At 33.7% G+C, this 23008-nt stretch overlaps 1 protein-coding gene across 2 annotated transcripts in view; it reads right to left on the bottom strand.

Moving 5' to 3' along the window:
• Nucleotides 1-23008, bottom strand: part of LOC121429185 (collagen alpha-1(V) chain-like) — a 60899-nt gene that overhangs the window by 27996 nt on the left and 9895 nt on the right. For both annotated transcript variants that reach the window (XM_041626127.1, XM_041626128.1), the window contains exons 4-29: nt 21000-21110; nt 19406-19585; nt 18826-18867; nt 17492-17530; nt 16746-16808; nt 16072-16146; nt 14281-14382; nt 13494-13550; nt 12775-12882; nt 11299-11406; nt 10575-10628; nt 9894-9992; nt 9350-9448; nt 8750-8848; nt 7682-7726; nt 6911-7009; nt 6408-6461; nt 5426-5479; nt 4822-4875; nt 4175-4228; nt 3669-3722; nt 2975-3073; nt 2322-2366; nt 1525-1578; nt 846-899; nt 245-298 (exon numbers count right to left, since the gene is read on the bottom strand). In XM_041626127.1, the coding sequence (XP_041482061.1) occupies nt 245-298; nt 846-899; nt 1525-1578; nt 2322-2366; nt 2975-3073; nt 3669-3722; nt 4175-4228; nt 4822-4875; nt 5426-5479; nt 6408-6461; nt 6911-7009; nt 7682-7726; nt 8750-8848; nt 9350-9448; nt 9894-9992; nt 10575-10628; nt 11299-11406; nt 12775-12882; nt 13494-13550; nt 14281-14382; nt 16072-16146; nt 16746-16808; nt 17492-17530; nt 18826-18867; nt 19406-19585; nt 21000-21110 (1956 nt within the window). The remainder of the gene's footprint in view (nt 1-244; nt 299-845; nt 900-1524; nt 1579-2321; nt 2367-2974; nt 3074-3668; nt 3723-4174; nt 4229-4821; nt 4876-5425; nt 5480-6407; nt 6462-6910; nt 7010-7681; nt 7727-8749; nt 8849-9349; nt 9449-9893; nt 9993-10574; nt 10629-11298; nt 11407-12774; nt 12883-13493; nt 13551-14280; nt 14383-16071; nt 16147-16745; nt 16809-17491; nt 17531-18825; nt 18868-19405; nt 19586-20999; nt 21111-23008) is intronic.

The raw sequence follows: 23008 nt of genomic DNA, 5'->3' as shown, positions 1-23008 counted from the left end.
TTCAATACCTTCTCAATAAAATGTATACTTGCGTTTTTTCCTTCTGGTAAACTATTTTTCTCAAGCTAGAATTTGCAGAATGGTCATTATGTCCAAACTCGTAATTCATTCATAACAAGGTCTCATGCTTTCAAATTAAAACAAATGAATATATTTGATACTTCATGTAATAAATGTTTGGCATTACGTAGAGCTTGAATTAGATTACAGGCCAATGTATATGAATATATCAAATTATCCTTACCTGAGGTCCAATTACACCACCAGGTCCTGGTGTTCCAGCCTCTCCATCAAGACCCTACAGAAAACAAAACAAATAATCTCAATAGCGGAATAAACTCCTACAACCGAAAAGTATTCATTAAAACAATTATCCTATGTAGAAACCCTAATGAGCTCCATTAATACCCTGCAAAATAAGACAAATTGTAACTGAGTGATTAACATCTTAAAAAGTAACAGTTGAAAAATTATCGTATAAAGAAGTGACTCATGGATATCAATACCTTGCATATCTCATATTATATTCGATTGTGATATCATAATTAGGAAAAAGACACTCAGTAAGATAACTCAACAAGCAAACTGTTTTCAAGCACCTTATCTAATTTTCTAATATTCATAAGCTCAGAAGATGAGAAGGGGAGGAGAAAAAGAAGAAAACGAAGAAGGAAGGAGAAGAGAAAGAAGAAGAATAGAAGAAGAAAAAAAGATGAAGAGGAGGAGAAGAAAAGGAAGAAAAAATCATCATGTAAAATAATACAATGGGAAAATAGAATTATAAGGAAAGGGAAAACAAAAATGAATATAATTTAAAAGAAAAGAAACGAAAATGTGCTACTTACAGACTCTCCACGAGATCCTGGGAATCCAGGCATACCATCTTGACCAGGTGGTCCCTAAAAAAAGTAGTTTAAAGGTCAAAGGTCATCATAACAACAAACGATAACTACATATCTTAAGTCACCATCATGTGAGTTTCATTGAAAATGAATGACTATGCTATTAAGGTATTTGTGCCCTTTTCCTATTCCTATTCCAAACATTTTACAAAATGTAGGCAGAATCAGATAAAATATTTAGAAATGATTGGAAACCCCCCTTTTTCAATTAAGAACGACCAATTATTTCTTTGAAATTTAAGGAAGTTAAATTGCATTTACAAGTCTGAACCAATATAAACTGCAGCTATTCGACTATAAAAATAAGAATTTATTGTCATGGTACTTTTCTATCTTGCTACAACATCTTAAAAAAATGAAAACCAATCTTTAATTGATGTTTGGTTATGCATCCCCCAAATTACCTACAATGAAATGTATGTAAGTACAGGTTATTTAATTTGATTTCATATTTCTAACGACATAAAAAAATCACTTTTATTTTATATTGAACTCTTCTGATGATGGTGATGAATGATAGATTAAACAAATTGAGGAAAAGTATGAATAAAACACACATGTATGGTGATGAGCAATAGTTTGACAAATTGAGCAAAAGCAAATATTTCAAGAAAATACTTACAGGTGGTCCCTTTCCTCCAGCGAATCCACGAGGTCCCTGTGCTCCTGGTGGTCCCTACACAGGAAGGAAGATACATTCAAAATATGTTATCATTATTACCATTATTATTACTTAAATCAAACTTTTCATATGAAGAGCACTTGCATTCAACGAAATCTGGTATTAAACTGGAAGAAAATGGTAAAACTACAAGCTACTAATCAAAGTGGATTGTCACCGCATTTCAAAATGTAGTTGAAGATGAGACACTCATATCAAAAAGGGCAATTCATTCCAGAATTTTAATATTGATAATAAATTAAAATGTTTTTTTCACCAGCATATGTACAAGTACTAGTAATTCGATATGTGGGATGGAGACGTTCACAAGTTGACCTAAGATTATTGAAAATATAGGCCTAATAATAGCAACTTCTGAAACAAATATACCACTTTGTTTCCTCCATTATGAAAAAATGCTTTCAAAAGAGTAATTTCTGAAATCAGTTACTTAACACAGCATTATCACAGCATCAAATGTCAAACTTCAGTTTTGACATTGTTGGTGGGTGAATTGCATTAGGACTTTATGAGATAAACCTAGTTCACAAAATCCTCAAAAATGCAGACGTGTACATATACTGATATGGCTTGATTAATGCCATATTCAAATAAAGGAGGATCTAAAATACATGTTAGTTAATCTTTAATCTAATATTACTGTTATGTATAATATCATGAACTATATAAAATATAAACTATTTATCTTAACAACAAAGACTGTAAATAAAGAAACAATTGTAATGATGCTGGTTCACCTGGTCTCCAACTGGTCCTGGAGGTCCACGTTCTCCTTGCTCTCCCTGTGTTGAAGAAAGGAGTAATAATAAAGCTTAAGTGATGTAAATAGTTACTGCAATCATGTACTTTCATCAAGATTAATACATGGATTTCATTTCACTACTAGACTGATCTTCTACCAAGCATCTGAATTTGTACTTAAATCTGTGAAATTTTTTTAAAGTTCTGTTTGTGACCGAGATCATTTTTGTGTCACATAAATGACAAATTTGGTCTCAGCTTATCAAATGACACATTTTGCAGATGCCTGTAACATTTATAGTAAAACATGATGTTAATTAACAATTTCACATAACAGGACCAAGTTTAATATAAATTACTAACCAAGAAATAGGCTCATAGGCAGACACTGAATTTTAAAATATATCAGTAATACCAGAACAAGTACTGACAGGTTTGAATCAAACCGATGCCTTACAAAGACATGTTTAAGTCCATTTCTCATTTTTTGTTTGCATTATAAAAATACAAAATATTGGTTTACTGATGAAAAAAGTTGTGTCAATCATCTAATTTTATCACATTTTTTTATGATTTGGTCAAACAAATAATATTAACAATAATGAAGATCAGCTAAAAATATTATTAAATAACAAGAAACCATACTCACATATTCACCAGCAACTCCCTGAATACCCTGAGGACCTCGAGTTCCAGGGCCACCCATTGGACCAGGTGGTCCAATTGGACCCCTCATACCAGGTGGACCCTATAACGAGAAAATATAATGAAATGGTAAAATAATCAGCCTATCATATTTCAAAATTATGAGATTATCAAATTATCTGTGGGAGTTATATGGATATAATAATACCCCACACCCATCAGATTCTTCTTTGCCGAAACAAGTACGAAAGAAGTATTGAATGATGTAATCCTTTTTATGCTGTTTCAAGAAATTATGTCATACACTTCGACCTATTGGGTAATTTACATCACTTAATAACATTAGCATCATGAGGAATGAGGAAAAAATACTAAAATAAATCAATATTTGAGGCAATACCAATATAGAGTAATATACATAACTTCATATGCAATATTGTGCTATTTTGCACAGCTCAAATAACAATGATCATCACAAATAATAATAATTATATTCAATGGCTTTTCTGTAAGAGATTCCACTAATGGACTGTTCACTCTATCCAGAGAAAAAAAAAATCGATTCTGAGCTATCTAATGTAATAATACCTCCTTATGCTGTAAATGAATATTATTATAAACAAAGAAACACATACATATATAATATATATGTGTACATATATATATATATATATATATATATATATATATATACTAACCCTTGATCCTTTCCTTCCTGTCCTTCCACGCTTTCCACTGTGACCCAACTCTCCCTGCAAGGAAAAAACACAATATCATATATGACAATTAACATGAAAATCTGTACTACAAACCATTATGACATATGATAATCCAAATGAACTGTACACTTGCAATGTAAATATTGAAATACAATTTTTATCAGATATATAAATTTTCTATAGAAAAGATTTTTATTGAAAAATTAAACAGAAGTGGTGTTGCAAATAGTCAGATGATTTTGCAGGAAATTAATATGATTGCATTTTGATTGATCATTATGAGTAATTCATTGAAAATTTCGTCTTAAGTTTTTAACTGTCAAAATATTAAGATTGTGACACCCAACCTATATAAATTTGTGAATTTGTTTACATATATTTGAGCAGAGGATATTTTGACTGACTATTCTTCTCTCAGCCAAACAGATGCTTGGGTTTCAGTAGCTTGTAACAAGATCCCGGTGAGCTTGCTTCGCTGTTCTTACCTTATCACCGACGTTTCCTGGGTAACCTGGAATGCCTGGTGGGCCTGGTGGTCCCTGAAATAATCATACAAAAATGGAAATATAAATAAATACCAATTTCACATCTCAATTCTACCGCAACAAAATATTTATATTAAAATTGTATAAGAAGAAGTCATAACAAGTGAGAACAATGATTATGGGATCAGGCTTTACTCTTTCAACACGATTTTAAATTCAAAACAATTGATCATGCTTCTAATTTGTTTTCTTCAAACAATGCTATTGATTGTTAGGGTTGTAATGTGAGCGGAATGGGAAGTCTAAAATTCTTTAAAAATATCGAAATCTTAGACATTGCATATGATTCATAATGACATTTACACATTCCTAAACTTTAGTTATAGTACAATTACATTACTTTTCTGTTATAACTGCAGAGGTCAATGGAATAGTACGATCAGGGGTGGTTTAAAATTAATCATTTAAGATATATTTCAAACAATATTTGTATAGATTATGAGATAAACTGTTCCAGACCTCGCTACTATGACATATGTCAGGGACATATAGAAGGGGGAAAAGATCACCAGAGGAAGAAGAGAAAGATATGATAGAATCAAAATGAGAGAAAAAAAGGAAAGAGAGCGAGGCTAAACAACACTCACCTGATCTCCATGTGTGCCGATAGGTCCAGCTTCACCAGGCATACCTTGTTCACCCTATGGAGCAAAAAAATTGAACAATTATTATTCAGAACTTTGTTTACCATGAAAATAAACATGGACTATTTAGAACTCTGCACAATCCTTTAAATATTTTGTAGAGATACTAATTAAAAGTATCAGATGATAGATCAATATTTGCTCATTGAAAAGATGCAGTAATATCAACTTAAAAAGATGACTGTCTAGAATTCTTCTAACACTATTCGCCTGGTGGAGTTTCGCTTATTTAATTTGGGCCAAGCAAATTCATGGACTTCAATAGCTTAGCATATATCAGTTTTTAGTGAATATTACTGCTTATTTATTTCATATAATGCTTCCCAGGATGCAGCTTAAAGGAACTTGCTCTTAGAAAGCAATAATAAAATACAAGAGTAATCTAAAATAAAATGATATCTAACCAGAATATGCAATTCACTTGTTTTTACATCTTCCAAGTCATATTTTATCAAAGTAAAGTTTAGATGTGGTATGAAGAGGTTGACTTTGGCACAGTCATCATAATCTTCATTTCTAAGAGTTTGATTGGGAAAATAAACTATACCTTTGGTCCAGCGATTCCCTCAGATCCTCGAGGTCCAGGAACTCCTTGTTGTCCCTGTCAAAAAAAGAGAATATACCAAAAGTACTACCACTACCCCAAAACAAAACTAATGTTTTAATATACCACAATAGTCACTTCAGCTATCAAACTGGTCTTCCAGCAGTTCCTGTGTATGTTATTATCACCCTTCCTAAATCTAAATTGTGAGTGCCTAGCAAGAAGACAGACGGTTCCATTTTTGCAAGTTATGGAATGACTCGGCCGGAATTGAACCCATGACCTACCCTTTATAACGTAGGCACTCTACCATTGAACTACTAATTACTAACATTACCTTATACTTGAATGCTTGATAACCAACAAAAAAATATAATAAAGAGTCTGTACAATTCAATCTTCCATAAGCCAAATATTCACTAAAGTCAAAACATTTTTTCTAATTAAATATGCAGAACAGGTGTTATTTGCATCTTCAAAACACATTTTGTCCCAAAAAGAGATTTCTATAGTCCCAGTAGATTCCCTTTGGCAAGATTCACCTGTGCCATTTTCATAATTTTAAGAATTCTGATTAAACATTCAATATACTTCCACCTAGAGTGTTTAATTTCTAGAAAACATATTTCATCAATGTGTAAATAGAAACAGTGTTGATCCCATTGATAAGTTTGAAACATAAAAAGTTAGATAGTAATACCTTAATCATGTGTTTTGTTTTATGCTTTTTGCAGGAAGGTTTTTGTGGAGAGTAGACCTCCCCACCATATTCAACAGTAATAATTTCTAATTATCAGTTTTATGATATCAAATGCATAATGTAGATGTTTTATATTGCACATCCTATTTCATTGTTTCCCTGCTGGAAATGTGACAAAAAACTTGGATATCGTCTGGGCGGATGTTATTTCAAACCTTTGACTGAAGTCCTAAAAGCAATGCAAATTTGAATTGTCAGCATGTGAAATAGTTATTACTATCTTACCCTTTCTCCTTTCAATCCAAGTTCTCCCTTGAATCCTGGCAGACCATCACCACCCTACAGAAAAAAATGGATCATAAAAAGATTTATTTAGTCAGTGAGAGGTTAATAGGTTTACTGAGAAATGAGGATGGAGGAAATATAAAACTATTGAAAGATGGTTGAAAGAGACAGAGAGATAAAACTGCGTAGTGTCAGGGGTACATGGCATGAGATAGAGAAAAAATGGTAAATTGCGTGAAAGCTATACTACAGATTGACCAATGTACAGTAATTTGACTGTAATCAAGAGAGAGAGAAAGAGAGAAGGGGTGGGGGGGGGAGGAAGGAAGAGAAAAAGAAAGGGCAAAGAAGGAAGAACATGGATTAGAACCATAAGTGCAAGACCAAGCTTGGCATGATATACAAGGTCAAGAAATGAATAGACATAATATAGGCACACAAATTTTATATACACATTTTATTGAGAGAAATTGATAATTATGGTGAAATTTAGCTGTACTTACAGGGACACCCTTCTGACCGGTACTTCCAGCGATTCCTCGAGCTCCCTTGACTCCCATTGGACCATTGTAACCTATGACGCCAATAGGACCAGGTGCACCCTAGAATAGATATCAATATAGAGAGAACGTCATAATGAAAAATCATGAAAACACATCAGCATAAAGAAAAATTTCACATTAAGTACTCCAGATCCCTTCATCTTTATGGCTTTCTTATAAATACTTCACTCTCAGTCTTTTCAGTTACCTTTAATAACCTGACTCTACATAAAATTTCATGTACGATAAGCTATAATTCAAAACATTGAAGATTTAGAGCCCCTTTACTGGTCCAAGCACTGGGAAAAGTCGCCCCATAAACAATCCATTCATGTAATGCAGTAAAATCAGTTAAATCTTTCAGAAACAATCTCACTACCTACACGTAGTCATTAAATGCACTTGAAGAGCAGAGTTCTACATTCATTTTTGCACTGGACTTGGACCAATAATGTTGCTTTCATACAATGTTAAACTATTTTCATGTCTTTTGCTTGTTATGTTACCGTTCCCTTGGAACTGGGACAGAAGTCAGTTGCCATAGTTATTAATTTTTTAATAACTTTACTAACTTTTAATAACTTAAAAAAAAAACTCTTTCTGTCACTGGTATTACAAGGAGAATGCATACTTTCAATTGTCATATGTATATGTATTTAGCTTTGTTCTTTTGCCAAATAAAAATAATAATGATAATAATACTCTATTATAATTGTCATCATTTTATCTTACCATGGATCCCTTTGGTCCAGGCTGTCCATCTTGTCCCGGATGTCCCTGCAAAGAAAAAAAGAAAGTACATATTACAAATTGATAATTAATACTAAAAACATTATCGGATAAAATATTTAATTGAAGTCAAAGGGTATTCAATGCCCATTCTTCTTATTAATTACCTAAGAAGGCTAGATTTAGTTAAAGTATGAAAATGATTAATTAAATGTTCTCGTACATGCATATGTTCACAACAGAAAATATTCCTAGAAGCTGTATTTCTTCCAGGCTGACGGAAACTCTGAATATACCAAGATGACAGTTGACCTTATAAAGCATTTGCTTATCATGAAGCTGGTGAGAAGAAAAATAAGATGGAAAGATCTGGGAGCGTTTCATGAAAGGACTTGTCAGACGTTTTATCCGACAAGTCCTGTTTTATCCGACAGTTACTATAGTAACAGTGCTTCTCAACCAATCAGAATCCAGGAAAGTTGTCAGATCTGACAACTTGTCGGACAAAAATATTGATGAAACACCCCCCAGGGATCCACCAATGCCAGTCCAAAGCAACCTGGCTCAGTTTCTCATGAAAATAATAGTTACAGATAAATGCAATTGTCTTCATGAGATGGGAGTCACCTGAAATGACATATACAAACAAGGGTTTCCCCACATCAAAATAGCTATTAAGGGGTTTGGATTTCTCATCAATTATGTTGAATCTTTTGATTTGGAGAAAATAAATGCTAACCTGCATGCATATAAGGGGGTGAGAATTTCCATGTCATGGGTTGGGTTGTCAAATCTAAAGTAAAATATAAACAGTCTGCACAACATCATTAGGCGGGAACCCCACTACAAAGGTGTAATGCATCTTTTCGTGTTTTGCTCGCATTCCTTATTATTTTGCCTATTTGGAATGTGATGACGTCCATGGTAAAGAGAAGCCGTTTCTCGGGTTCCCGTAGTACAGGTGTGACGCTGACTTTTGAGAAGGTGCCTTCAGCCCATGTTTAGCATTAACCAAGTGGTAGCTACCATGATGAAAGAGTTGTAAGCATACAAAATAGAAAGGATACTTACAGCAGGTCCGTCCGTTCCAGGAACACCAGGGATACCAGGCTTTCCAATAGGACCCTGGACACCAGGTGGCCCACTCTGTCCCTGAGGGCCCATTGCACCCTAAATTGTGCCAATAACATACAAGAGAAAGAGATATTGGAAAGAAATCAGAATACTGTTGAACTTGAACAACAGATTAGCTAGATTACCATGTTTTATGACAGACCCAAGGGACAGGTTTTTTCCAAGAGAAGTTTACGCAATTGAAAGGATCATGATTTACAAATGAGGAAATGAAGAAAAGTGTAAATACATGCGAAAGAAGTAGATGAATGTGTAGATTCTTTCGCTGATCAAGAAAATGTCCGAACATAAAAAGAAAGAAGTTTTATCACCCCGAAGTTTGGAATGCACTTTCATCTAAATAAGAATTGCTATATGTTTTAGGAATCATTCACAATAAATGTATGGATCATATAACTTAAAGAACAATGGTACTTACAGTCGTTTTCACTACATATATATTTCAATGCAAAAGCAAAAAATTACTTTTGTCTACTTGACAAGGGAAAAAACATTTCCTTTGAAATAAAATAAAAATCTAACACCTAGTTTTCTTACCACAGATCCAGGTTTGCCCATTGGTCCAGGACCTCCAGGGACACCTGGAAGACCAACAGGGCCTTTGGGTCCAGGTCCGCCTGGTTCTCCTTCAAGTCCCTGTTATCAAGAAAATAATAAACATATAATAGATTTTAATTTCATGTCCCCAAACAATAAAATGAATCCATCATATATTTTTTCCAATAGAATCATACAATTTCTCACATTATTAATTATTTTATTCAATTATTATTCAATTACATTATTGAATTGTAAAGCAGTAAACTGTTTTTTGTAGTAATCTCTCATTGTGTTAATGACAGTGACCCTACCAGATTCTATATTCATAATCATTTAAGTAATAATTTCAAATACCTTATTTGGTTCACAATAAGTTGATATATTTTATTAATTTATTACATATTATTTAAACAGTGCTACGCCCTCATCAGTTAAATACTATTGTTCTAGGGGACCTGTAAATATATTGACAATCATGTATGAATAACACTCATGGCAGATGTTATGATGCAATAACTATGGTTGAAAAGCAGATACTTACAGCTATACCCTGGGGTCCAGAAGGCCCCCTCAAACCAGGTGCCCCTCGGATTCCAGGAGGACCAGATGGTCCTGGGTCTCCATAAGGTCCTTCCTCTCCCTGTAAGGAACAAAGACACAAGAGAGAGTGCATGTGAACTTACAAGGGAGACTTGAATTTGGCCACTTAAAGAGTGAAAAGAACTTGAGCTGGGTTTGTAAAAGATTTGGTAGGTACATAACCAACAGAATCTATGGCTCAAGGGAGCATTTCATAAAAAGTTATGTCAGCAATTTTTCACTGACTTATTTGCTGTAAGCCAATTAGATGTAAGGATTTGCAGTAGCTTATAATACCTGTTGGTGAAATTCAATTAAATATCCTCTCATGAAACGTTCTCATAGTTTGTGTTACAATTCATTTGATTTGCATGGTTAATCCCACCGCTGCCACCATAAGTGTATGAATAACTGAAACTGAAAATAAAACACTTTTCATTACACTTCACAATCAATGCTGGCTTGAAAGGAGTGGGGCAAGGGAAATTCCTCAGAGAGGTAATACTGCATATCATAATCGTGCACTGGATACCATTATCAACTTTTATATATGCACTCTGTATCTCCAAACACTGCAATTTGATTTCATCAAATAGAATGATGATACTCATATCTGCTCAAGCTTTAAGAAAACAAATCTTACGTCTCTTCCTTTTGGTCCTGTATCTCCCTGAGGTCCTGTGTCTCCGGATCGCCCCTGAAGAGAGAGAAAGAAGAGAAAAGGCTCTTAATCTTTCAACTTTTTAATGAAATAATCAGTAAGCTAGATGAATGGACAATATTTATGTACATGTATCATAGATTTTTTCCGGAGTTCTCTTATCCTCTTGATCTCCTTCCATCCAGCCCTCTCTAAACTCAATGATAGTGCATCCTCCAAAACCTACTGATAAAAAAAAAAATGAAAGGGTACCAATTCACATAGTTGTATAGAATAGATCTGACAATGGTATCAAACAATTTAGACCATTTCATTCAATAAACTGACATCCTTTTACTCTCTTGATTTTTTGGAAAATTGTTATATCAAATACAGGGCATGCCCAAGAACTCATACAACAGACGTAATGTTAACAACTTCTACTGCTGATATTTTTAAAATACTAACGATTTGCTAATATGATTTTTTTAAGTCAGCTTTAAGATAAAATAAAGATTAGGAGCTTGCCTTCCAGTCAACATTTTCTTTTTTGTACATACCCCCTGTTTCAAATGTCTGTATTCAAATTAACTAAGGTCTTTATTTTGTATGACTAAATTACTGATTACTTTCCGAAGATCGATTGTGACATCACTTATACTACAATGTCTGTTACCTGTAATAGAAGTTTGTTATATTTTGGAAATGTGAAATGGTAATGACTTACAAAGGCTCCTTTCACACCGGGTAGCCCTGGCAAACCATCATAGCCACGATCTCCTTTCTCACCCGGAAGACCAGCTTGGCCCCGTCCTCCATCTTTACCAGGACGACCCTGCCAAAAGAAACAAATCAAATCAATTATGACATTGTACCTCAAACTAATACAGTAGCCTACAACCTTTAGAACAGGAGTGCATTGTTCCAAGTGGTAGCTGAAGCATTCATCTTCATATACCCTTTTAAATATATTGTCTTGAATTATTGTCTTCAAATGCAAGTTACTATTCAAGTGTTGGTATCATACATTTCTAGCAGCAAACTAGAAACATCATTAAAATCCTTCTTATTTTTGGACCCATATTCAACTTACACAAAATAAAATACCAACTAAGATATGTCTTAAAATAGTTAATGCAACATTAAAGGGGTGGTCCAGGTTGAAAATATTTATAGCTTGATATACAGAGTAGAACTCACTGAGCAAAACGCTGAAAAATTCATCAAAATCAGATAACAAATAATAAAGTCATTGAAGTTTAAAGTTTAGCAATATTTTGTGAAAACAGTTGTCATGAATATTCATTAGGCGAGCTCATGATGTCACATCTCCACTTTCCGTTTTCTTATGTTACTACATGAAATCATATTTTTTTCATTATTTCATACTTGTGTGAATAAAATGTCTCCCTTATAATGAAATAAGTTGCAGCAATAAATATCTAATGCACTAAATCAGTTGTCAATCCAATTTTTCTAGTTCTTGGAGGAAAAAATTTGAATAAACCTAATTTCATATAACAAAATACAAAAGAACAAGTGGAGATGTGACATCATCAGCCCACCTAATGAAAATTCATGACGACTGTTTTTACAAAATATTACTAAACTTTAAAATTCTATAACTTTGCTATTTCTTATCCAATTTTGATGAAATTTTTGGCATTTTGCTCAGTAAATTCTACTCTATTTATAAAGCTATAAAATCCTTCAGCCTGGACCACCCCTTTAACCAGCTATACCTACTTTTAGATTTACTCTTAGAATATGAATCATAAAGGAAACACATTACGTTAATTTTTGTCCCTTGCAACTATTACTGTAAACATATTGCAAACCTTAAGATCAGGCAGGAATCAACTGAAATTTTGGAGCTAATCACTTGTCGCAAGGTACACTTTATTTAACACAGCAAAATATGGAAGGGAAAAAGTTATGCTTCTCTGAAAAAAGTTTCAGGGTTTCCTTTGAAACGTTATTACATGCACTGGCAGTATGTAGGGCCCCCTGCTCACCCTTACAAAAATGTTATGTGGTAATTCTGTGTGTTACCCGTATTTACCACACAGAATACCATAGGAATGTTAGTTACCACAGTAATACCTGTGGTAATTTTCTACGTCCTTGTGTGGTAATGTATAGGGCCCCCAGCTAAGATTTTTGAAATACATCCAACAAAGTAACTCAATCACTCAACGCTTACCCTTTTGCCTGAACGTCCTGGCTGGCCTGGTGTTCCTGCGGGACCACGCGGACCAAAGTCTCCTAATGGACCAGGGTCTCCTTTAGGCCCATCTGGACCAGGAGGTCCCTAGAAAAACAAAGTACAAGAATTAAACAATTTCAATTTCAGAATGTCAAGTCTCATCACAACAGTCCTTGAGACAATATATAGGCCTTAAATTTGAACTTTTTTATTGGGTTCAAATTGTTGGACACGGGATGGAGGGATATGGAGAACCTCCATGAATGATTGGCATAATGAGATTCACCAAGGTATACATGTAGGCAAGCGCAAGTGTGTGGACGTCACTGCAAAATGTGCAATTGGATGAAACATGAGCTATTTTAATAAAGTGTGTTACACCTTGCCTACCAGGGTTAGAAAATTTAGTTAGAGAATTTATATCAAGGACAATGCCAGAGAATTTTGATTTTAACAGGGGGAGAGGGAAGAGGTTACCATTCCTGTTACATAGTAGCCCACTCCAGACTTATAAAGAGAAGGGCTAATGGGAATAAAGAATAAAATAGAAGAGCATGGAAAAGGGATGGAATCGTCGGGTAACTAAACAATATACATAATTGTATTTCAAAAAATGAATTTATCCCACTTTGGGGCATCTTTGCCCCCTATCAAAACATACTGGCATGACATGAACCATGACCCGTGGAAAAAGTACAAAGACAGTTTTAACTTACCATTGGACCGCTCGAACCCTGTGACCCCGGAGGACCCCTCTCTCCTCTCATTGCTATCTGTAAACGATATCAATATAATAGGAAATTCAACTGATGTTGATTGTAACACTGACAGAAGAAATATCTCAGAGCATTATATTGTTTCAATCATATTCATATTTAAACACACGTCATCGCTGAATTTAAATGTGAAAATCCTGAGTACTAATGTGTTATTTTAAATACACAAAATAATTTGGAGAACTATTATGAAAATTGTGTTATTGTATATCAGTAAGCGATAACCTGAGAATACATTATACATTGTTACACTTTTTCTTGTTCTAAAAAAATGGTGCTATACTACAAAGAGGGATTAGCAGATTGTGGAACCATATTACTGATTTCCAACAATCTAATTGTAAATTTTACTTTTAAAAAAATCGTTCTTGTAATTTTGACCACATCTATCACAAAATAAATGTTTTGTGATAGACTCTTTCCTTTTATTTTAGAAAGAACTCAAACTTTTAAAACAAATAAGTTCCAATTGTATTGAAACTGAATAAGGGAAAATCAATTCTTCTGTTATTTTTTGTTCTTGTTATTTCTGTTATTGTTTGTCTTGGTACTTGTTCCCTTCTGGTACTATTTGAGGAGAACCATCAATCAAGAAATAATTCCATGTTCAAAGATGTAAACTGTAAATATCCGGTATGACATAGAACTACATACATGTAGAATGGAATCACCCATATTGGCTTTTAAAAAATGTATAAAAAACTGGAAATGAAGAAATGTTACCCACCCTCTGTTCCTCCAAGACCTGCCTGATGGCTGCAAGGTTGGCCTGGCTTCCTGGACCTTTACTGCTTGACGCTGCATCAGACATGGCTGACATTACTGCTGCCTTGAAGCCAACAAAAAACACTCAGAACTTTGATTTCCATGTTTCACAGTTAGGGAGAGTTGTAAGAAACTCATTTGTGTTTGATTGCAAACATTACTTACATTTACAAATAAATCAAAACTAACTACAGTAAATGCTCTTATCTTTTCTCTCTCAAAAAGACCATTTATCAATTTCAAGAATTCTACTTAATAGAGACCTAACATTTTGATTGCAATTTTATTGCAACGCTGCTTCCCAATGTGATGCGGTTTTATGACCAACACCCATAACACAAAGTTTACCAATGGATCGCAAGTGTATTGAAGAAAATTCTCTTGTTACAAAGACCTTGATTGGTCATTGATGTTTAGCAATTGATCATGAATCTTTGTGGAAAGGTGTTTCGATGGGTGTTTCATAGAACTTTGTGTAAGATACAAGTGACTACACAAATGACTGGTTATCCTATCTCGTGGGAAGCGATACACAACAGATTTTCATTGGTGCTGGTGAAGATCTTACGAAAGGATCACCAGCCGCTTGTAAGGTAGACTACAACTTACAAACAGCTTTAGGAAACACACACAAGTCCCTAAGACAAGAAATTAGCATTTAATATTACATTATTCATATTTTGCAATGAATTATACATATCAACTGCATCATCTCTTGCTCATCTGTGTGTAACATGGTAACAGTTGATTCTATACAATGATTCTCAATGCAATTCTTGTTTTTCAGAGTATCTGTATTAAAGTCTTCACATGTAGGGGTGTTTTCGCCCTTGGTTCTTATTTACTGTATGTAGTAGATGACAAGTCTTTTAGCTGCACAAATATGATAATTCTGAAAAAAGTAAAAAAAAATATGAATCTCTACTAGACTATTCTTACTCCAAAACAAATGTGCAATATCATTTTTTTAATGTGAAATGCATTATCATGTTGTTAAATATGTAATTTGGTCTGATTCTTAATATATAAAATAAATACAAAATATATGTTTATCATATTCAATAAACATTTGTCAGTGATATGATATTTCTAATGGCTATATCTGTGCAGATGATATAATGTCAATTGCAGAATCTGAGTTTAAAAAAAATAAGTTTGATGACTTTTTTTCTTATGTTATATAATACTGTGCAATGGTGACATAATACTTGGTCAGCTATTCCACAGTCAACTCAGTAGGTATATAATATATAAGATGAAAGTAGGATACTGGCAATCTATACAAAACAGCAATATTATCAATAACTCACTGTGCTTTTTACAAATTCACCAAAGTACAGTGGATGATGTACTTTGCCATTAGTATACTTCCACAAAATCTTTTCTAGGCATTAACTTTTAGCATCATGAAGTAATTATCTCCATTATGATATACAAAAAGGTTATAAATAATATTCAGTTAAGCAAACATTGAATGATGAAATGAAAAAAAGAACATACCTATTTCACTTATACTGAATTGCTGTATTCAATTTAAATTTGTTTCAATTCATTTCAATTATTATATGTTCTGGATCATTTGGTAAAGATGTTTGCACAATCATATGAAAAAAAATTCAATGTACATATTTGATCATCTAATTATGAAAGATTAACAACTCCAAGGACAAAACTGATCTGCATGAAATACTGGATTATGGTTTAAAAAGTTCACTGTCCATAAAGTGTGATCAAAGATAGAAATATATCTCACCGGAACAATGAAGCTTGGCCCAGGGGGTCCTCTTAAACCAGCCACACCGTCAACTCCGTCTCGCCCCGGCCTGCCCTGACATGTGAATTCAAGCACAAGACTTCAATTATTAAGCAACTGGAAGTGTCCCAACACTGTAATGCATAGAAATAACACACAATACCTACCAAGCCCTCCACCGCCCAAAATTTATGTAAAAAAAATGAGATGAGATGACTGCTACTCAAGAGTCATGTTGAAGAGTGGATGCGAAGAATGACAATTTTAAGGATCACTTTTAAACAAATATGCATAAAATATATCCCTATTCATATCTGTAATTAGACAAACTATCTGCTTACTTCAATTGTAAGTGTCCGTTGTACAAAGTCAATATTTTGCCACAAATGTCTAAAATCACTTTCAAATTATCATACCTAAAATAAATCAATCTCTTTTATCTTTGAATCATGAATATTTGGTGAGAGACAACATCGCAATCTGAAGATGGGTGCAAGCCCAAAGCACACAAAGGTGTGAGCCAGGCCTGAAGAGGGGTTAGGAATGGACTATGCTGATCAACTCACAATAACTTTTGATTTTTTTAATTGAAGAAAGTCTTTATGTGTTCACTGTACAATGTGACGGATAAGATGTGTATAGGGGGATATGTTCTATCAAATGGGTATACTCACCCGGTCTCCTTTAGGGCCTGGCGAGCCTCTTGGTCCATCAGGTCCTGGTGGTCCAGCATATCCCTGTTATGAAAAAAAAAACACAATTACAGTATGGCTTCATCAACCCTTTGCCTCTCAAACCTTGACAGTCCCTTCTGCACAAAGCAAATCAAACTTACAGAATTGTAGGATTTGAAAGTTTACAGATTCCAATAGGTTAAACAAATTAATCAATGTTTAAATTCCAGTGAATAATAAGCTGTCTTTCCCCCATCTTTCTTGATCGACCTTCTATTCAGGATCCAATCTGAAGAAAAGGTTGAAACATTCTCCAAACCCTATTTGTTTTCATACTATAATTTTTTTTTCAAAATTACTTTTAAATATTGTTAGATAAACATGCATGTACCAACCTATAAGTTTATATTCTTGAGGGAATGAGATATACTCTATGATCACATAAGGCAGAGAAGAGATGAAAAGCAATATGCACAATACAAGATGCCAAGAAAAAGTATTTGTAACAGTTGAGAAGCATGCTTCGCAAATTTGGTCAAAAATTTTAAAAGGTCAATGGTAATGGTTGGTACAATTACAATATTATGCTACAATGAAAATGCTGAAAAATAAATAAAATGAGTAATTTTACTGTTACAATTGTTCTACAGTTACTGATATAACCATAGATACAATATGGTGGTATTTTACACAGATAATAAGTGGTCTGATTATGCTTTTTTGGTACCAAACAAAGTAAATCTTACCCTTGGCCCTGGTGGTCCAACTGGTCCTGCGTAGTACTCCTGTATAAATAAGAACGACAAGAAAAAAATAAGGGATCTTTTCTTGCTTATGTTGGGAAACATCTTTAATATCATGATTATCTTCCACCTCTAGGTTTATATTCATGTTGTCTGCAATCATTTGCTCACTTCTTACAGCCTTATACTCACATGGGCTTGAGTGACGTAGACATGTTTTAATATTTAAGAGGAAGGAATCATAGATATTTTTGATTGGGCACCAGATAAAACAAAATTTTTATTCAAACCTTTTCTATTTCCGTCCTGCTCATCAGAACGGTTTGAGGAAATGCACAATCATCTATCACTAGCAGTAGTGCAGTGGAAAAGTGACATTCAATTTTGGAAAGATTGACCAACAGTAAAAACAGGCTTTAATGAGTGCAAAGCCATTTGATAAACATAATTTCATTCAAAAACAAAGAGAAAGGAATCGCAAATCACTCATTCTGACTCACTGAAGATGAAGTCATTATGTTTTTTCCAGTTTTATACAGTGACTATGTGCCACATATAATAGGAAACCAGGATTTTCATGGCCCTTTTTCTCCAAGGATGCTAGTGAAATATGATATTTTATTTACATCATCATGAATTCATTTTCATTTTGTGTGGTGTGATACCTAATATGAGAGGAATACTTCATGAATAATGAGCAAAAAGAGTTTGAAATTTAAATATCAAAATCAGGTTGCACAAAAAATAGACAAGATTGGTTGACAATATAACGACCATGTTAATTTGACTATTGACTTATTAACATTTATTTTGATGTTGAAATTTTCACATTCGTACAATTCAATTTAAACAATTAAATTTAACAATAGTAATAATTAGTTTTCTCCCCTAGATAAGCTAATGAAAGGCAGTAGATCATGGATAACATCTATATAATAATAATAATAGTAATGATAATAAGTATAATTGGTGCAATATGGAGAATCTTGAATTGAAGAAAATAACATGGAAACAATGGTCATTATAATCCCCTCCAAAATCAATTCAGCGTGTAAAGAGTCAAGTCCTGACACTAATCTCTATTCTGGATTCAGATTCACACACGAGTTTATCCACAAATCCTCTCTGAAATGCCTCAATGTTTATAGATTTTTAGTAGCCCTTGCCGGAACAATATACTAAGTTTTTGGTCTGAAATTAAAGAAGGGATTCCACTCATATCCTACTTGTTCCATTTATATTAAAACATCTATGAATATTGTCAAATCCATCTCGATGTGCGGCATACTGTATGAAGTATTATACAATATATTAAACAATCTGAACAAGTTACTTACAACTCGACTTTCTCCTTTATCCCCTTTCTGTCCTTTGTTTCCCTGCAAGAAAAACAAAATGAAACTCAAATTGAGTACGAGGTTGGAATGAAAATTAGGGACAGTTATACCCATGATGAATTCAAATTTACTATTGATTTCCTTGTTTTTTATGTGATTAATTACTAAGAAAATGATACTAAATTATCACTCAAAAATGAGCACTGAGGTGGTACACAATGCAGTACTTAAGTTGAGCCAGAAATTTTAATATTTTAAGTATTCTGCTGAAGTGACAATTACGTCCATGTTGGTCTTCAAACGTCTTTTTTGTTGCTTTTCTTAAACCAAAGTAAGCTCCCTACCTGGCTTATGTCTGGCTTACGTGCAGTCTGCAAACATGTGTCTGTGTATATTCTGCACAGGTGCATTTTTTTGCTGAGACTTCATGATGTCACAATGTGACAAAGTATTTTGCCTGATACTATAAAGTAAAATACACAAAAGTGATCTAAATATATACACATTTTGCATAATAGCCAGGTAATTTACGAAGTCAATCAATACACTGCATTGAATACTAGGTCTGTCCTTGACTCACCCTATCACCACTGGCACTGATGGGGCCAGCACCCTCACCAGCAACTACAACCTTCAGCGCTGGGTCAACGACTGAGAAATCATAGTGATAGCTGAAGTGGTCACTGGACTGAGAGGCACCTGATCCATCATAAAATTCCACTTGACCGTTGACCTGCTCACCAGGTGTGACCTCAGGAGCCTGTTCCATATCCATAAAAAATTAGTTTGTTTCGTTATGATTATAATACAATATCATTATTCATTCAGACACATTTAGGGGATATACTCTACTGGAAAGACCACAGTGTGCCACAGTGTGTGGTCACAGTGTGGATCACAATGCGAAATCACCTTCACACTGTTAAATTTAAGCTTTTCAACACTGTGAATCACATACTCACATAGCCGACCATGTGAACACACTGTGAAAATAGCTTGACACTCAAAGTTCAGCATTTCAACAGTGTGAATCACATATTCACATAGTCGACCATGTGAACACGCTGTGATCAGTCACACTGTCAAGGTGTCCACAGTGTGAAAATATCTTCACACTGTTGAATTTGAGCAGTTTAGCAGTGTGGAAAATATTTTCACGCCATGACACTGCTTTCCCTACATACTGGAAAGAACACAGTGTCCCACAGTGTGTGCCACAGTGTGTTCACAGTGTGGAACACCATGTGAAATCACCTTCACACTGTTATATTTGAGCATTTGAACAGTGTGAATCACATATTCACATAGTCGACCATGTGAACACGCTGGGATCAGTCACACTGTCAGGTGTCCACAGTGTGTTGACATTGAGCATTTGAACAGTGTGAATAATATTTTCACATAGTCCACTATATGGACACTATATGACACTGTGTAACACTGCGTTCTTACAAAATGTAAGGGACGGATTAAATAGGCCTATCTAATCAATATTATTACATATTCATGACACAGGAAATACAGGCAATCAGTATAAAAAAGGGCATGAAACATTATGGCTCTCCTTATTGAGAAAAATCAACTACCAACTGTACCATTTTGGAAAATCTATGAGTGAGCAAATATTCAACATTCAAAGCACTAAATGAGATATTCCCAAAAATTTGATGCAAAATGACTGTTAATAATCATAAATTATATATCTTTTTTTAAATCCTGCATTTCCTACAATATTAATTTCATATGAATATATGTTTGTGAGGAGGAGGTTCTCCATGACCACAATAAGCTATTAATCAAAAGGTTTAGTTTTTTTGTAGAACCAATGGAAATCTTGTATATAATATTCCTCTCAACATTAGGAATTCAACAAATTTACATAATTTCAAGTTAAAATAAAAAACCTATCTATTCCAATAGTATTTATAGCACCTAGGAAGCTCTTGCAACGCAATATAATATATACATATAGTTTTTGCGCTATATAAATGAATATTATTATTAGTATTATTGTATATAATATAATATTATTGAAGAAAGTAAGAAAAATGTGAGCAAGTGATGTGATGTACTTTTTCGAAATAAGCAAGAAATTCATGAGTCATATCCATCTTATTTTCCATCTGTTTTTGAAAGAAAAAGTCTTCAGTTTGATAAGACAACTCAATTCTTACCTTTCCCAGCGATAAGACATTGGCAGGCATGCCGCAGTCGAGATCATATTTTAAGCATTGCTCGTCTGCAGCTGTGGGGTCAGGAATGATGAGAGCTTGTTGTATGATACCCTATGATACAGAGGAAATGTTTAGAAGTTTAGAACATTAATAATAATCTTTTGAGGGGCATAGGCGAGTGTTTTCATTATTAATCAGCAGTGCTTACAAAATGCATCTTAAGTGCTGTATTAATGTTGCACATGATTTATCATTATCATCTTTACTATCATGTTTTACCATAATCATTATTTGAAATAGTAGTATCACCATTATTATCATTGTTATTATTAAATTATTATTGATTATTACCATTTTCCATATTATTATCACAATAATTACAATATTCATATCATTGATAACCTGATTGAAATGTAATAATATAAGTAAGATGTCATGAAGTAAAATATCATGAATGTAACAGTCTGTTCCAAAGTAACTATTCAGATGGTAAGTTGGTAACTTCCACAGAATTCTTGAATTTACTTTGGGATTGTTATTATAACAAGTTGATAAAGCCACAGTCATTCTATACAACATGGAAGATATACAGAGCAGAAAAGTCGCTATCATTATCACTTCTTACTAGTAAATATATAGTTTTATAACAGAATTAACCTAATTATTGTATGTACTTTTAAAGATTCCTGAATCGTATTGGCATACTACAACTATTCACAATAATAAAATGGGGCAAACAACCATAATATATTCAAGCCTATAGAATCCATTTTATTATCCTTTTTTTCTAATGTTGTTACCATTAAACCTGGATTTAACATTCGAAAAAAGACAGTGATACAACAATGCTAGAAATGGAAGAAGCCATGTATTATCTTAAAGGCACATGTTAAAATTGATTTGACTTTTCCTAAATCTAGGCTACAAGGTCTCACTTGTTCCCTTTTTCTGTGACATGTTATTAAAAATCAATAAAAAAAATCATCATTTAGTACTTCAAACAGTGAAATATAAAGTGCCATAAAACACATCTTAATTTCATCCCCTACATCAATATTTTAATCTCCCCAGATTTAGTAAATGATAATTTTGGATTCATATATATTTTGTAGATTCCTACATGAATGTTTACACCAGCCAGGCCTATTTAGTGCAAGGAAAACAAAAATATTAAAGGTAAATGCTAGTTTTGGTAACGATATCAAAATGAGTTCATACAGAATCCAATGAAATGACCACCAAAGTGTCTGATTGTATAAATAAAACGTAAGTGCCAAAGGATTTTGGAAGAAATTGCATAAATGCTGAGAAATCAGCAAATAAGCACATCGGCCCGACATTCAAAGCAATAATTATACACTGTGCCATGCACGTGTGATTATCTGTGTTGGGGATCTGAACATTTTTCAGCGTAGATTTCAAGAGTTCACTAAGTTCAGTTTATGTAACTGTACCAGATCTAGATCCTCGATGATATACTGACAATTAAGCCTTGTTTTTACAGACTTTTTCATGAAATCAGTGTTTACTGCAACTACTGGAATTTCTCTTTAAATACCTTTGGCCAACTAGGATTTGTTCTTCCACTAGTTCCGTTGTCATAGTGGATCCCTATCTCATATTTGTCATTTGTCAGGACAGAAATACTATGACCCCCATGACCCGATGTGTAGACTGCCGTAAATCACTCTCTACATTGTCTTTCCTTATTTTCCCATCACTACCAGAATATACAGGAGTACATAAAGGGGTACACAAGTTGATCCGTGTATTTTATCCTTCTAACACTAAACAAAACACTTATTCCACACCACCATGAAACACTATTTGTCCATTTAATTTTCATCAGAACCATAATGTACCAAAAGCATAAATGATACACACTGTACGTGTATAATCATATCAACTTTTTTCTCTGACATATCATTTTAAAATCATTTTTTACAGCACTCAAATAAATGTCTGGCAAATGAATTAATATTAATGTTGGCAAGAGAGTAAACTATATT

The sequence above is a fragment of the Lytechinus variegatus genome, chromosome 15 (assembly GCF_018143015.1).
Source record: "Lytechinus variegatus isolate NC3 chromosome 15, Lvar_3.0, whole genome shotgun sequence".
NCBI lineage: Eukaryota > Metazoa > Echinodermata > Echinoidea > Temnopleuroida > Toxopneustidae > Lytechinus > Lytechinus variegatus.
Note: the sequence above shows the minus strand (reverse complement) of the source record. Positions and strands in the feature narration are given on the sequence as shown.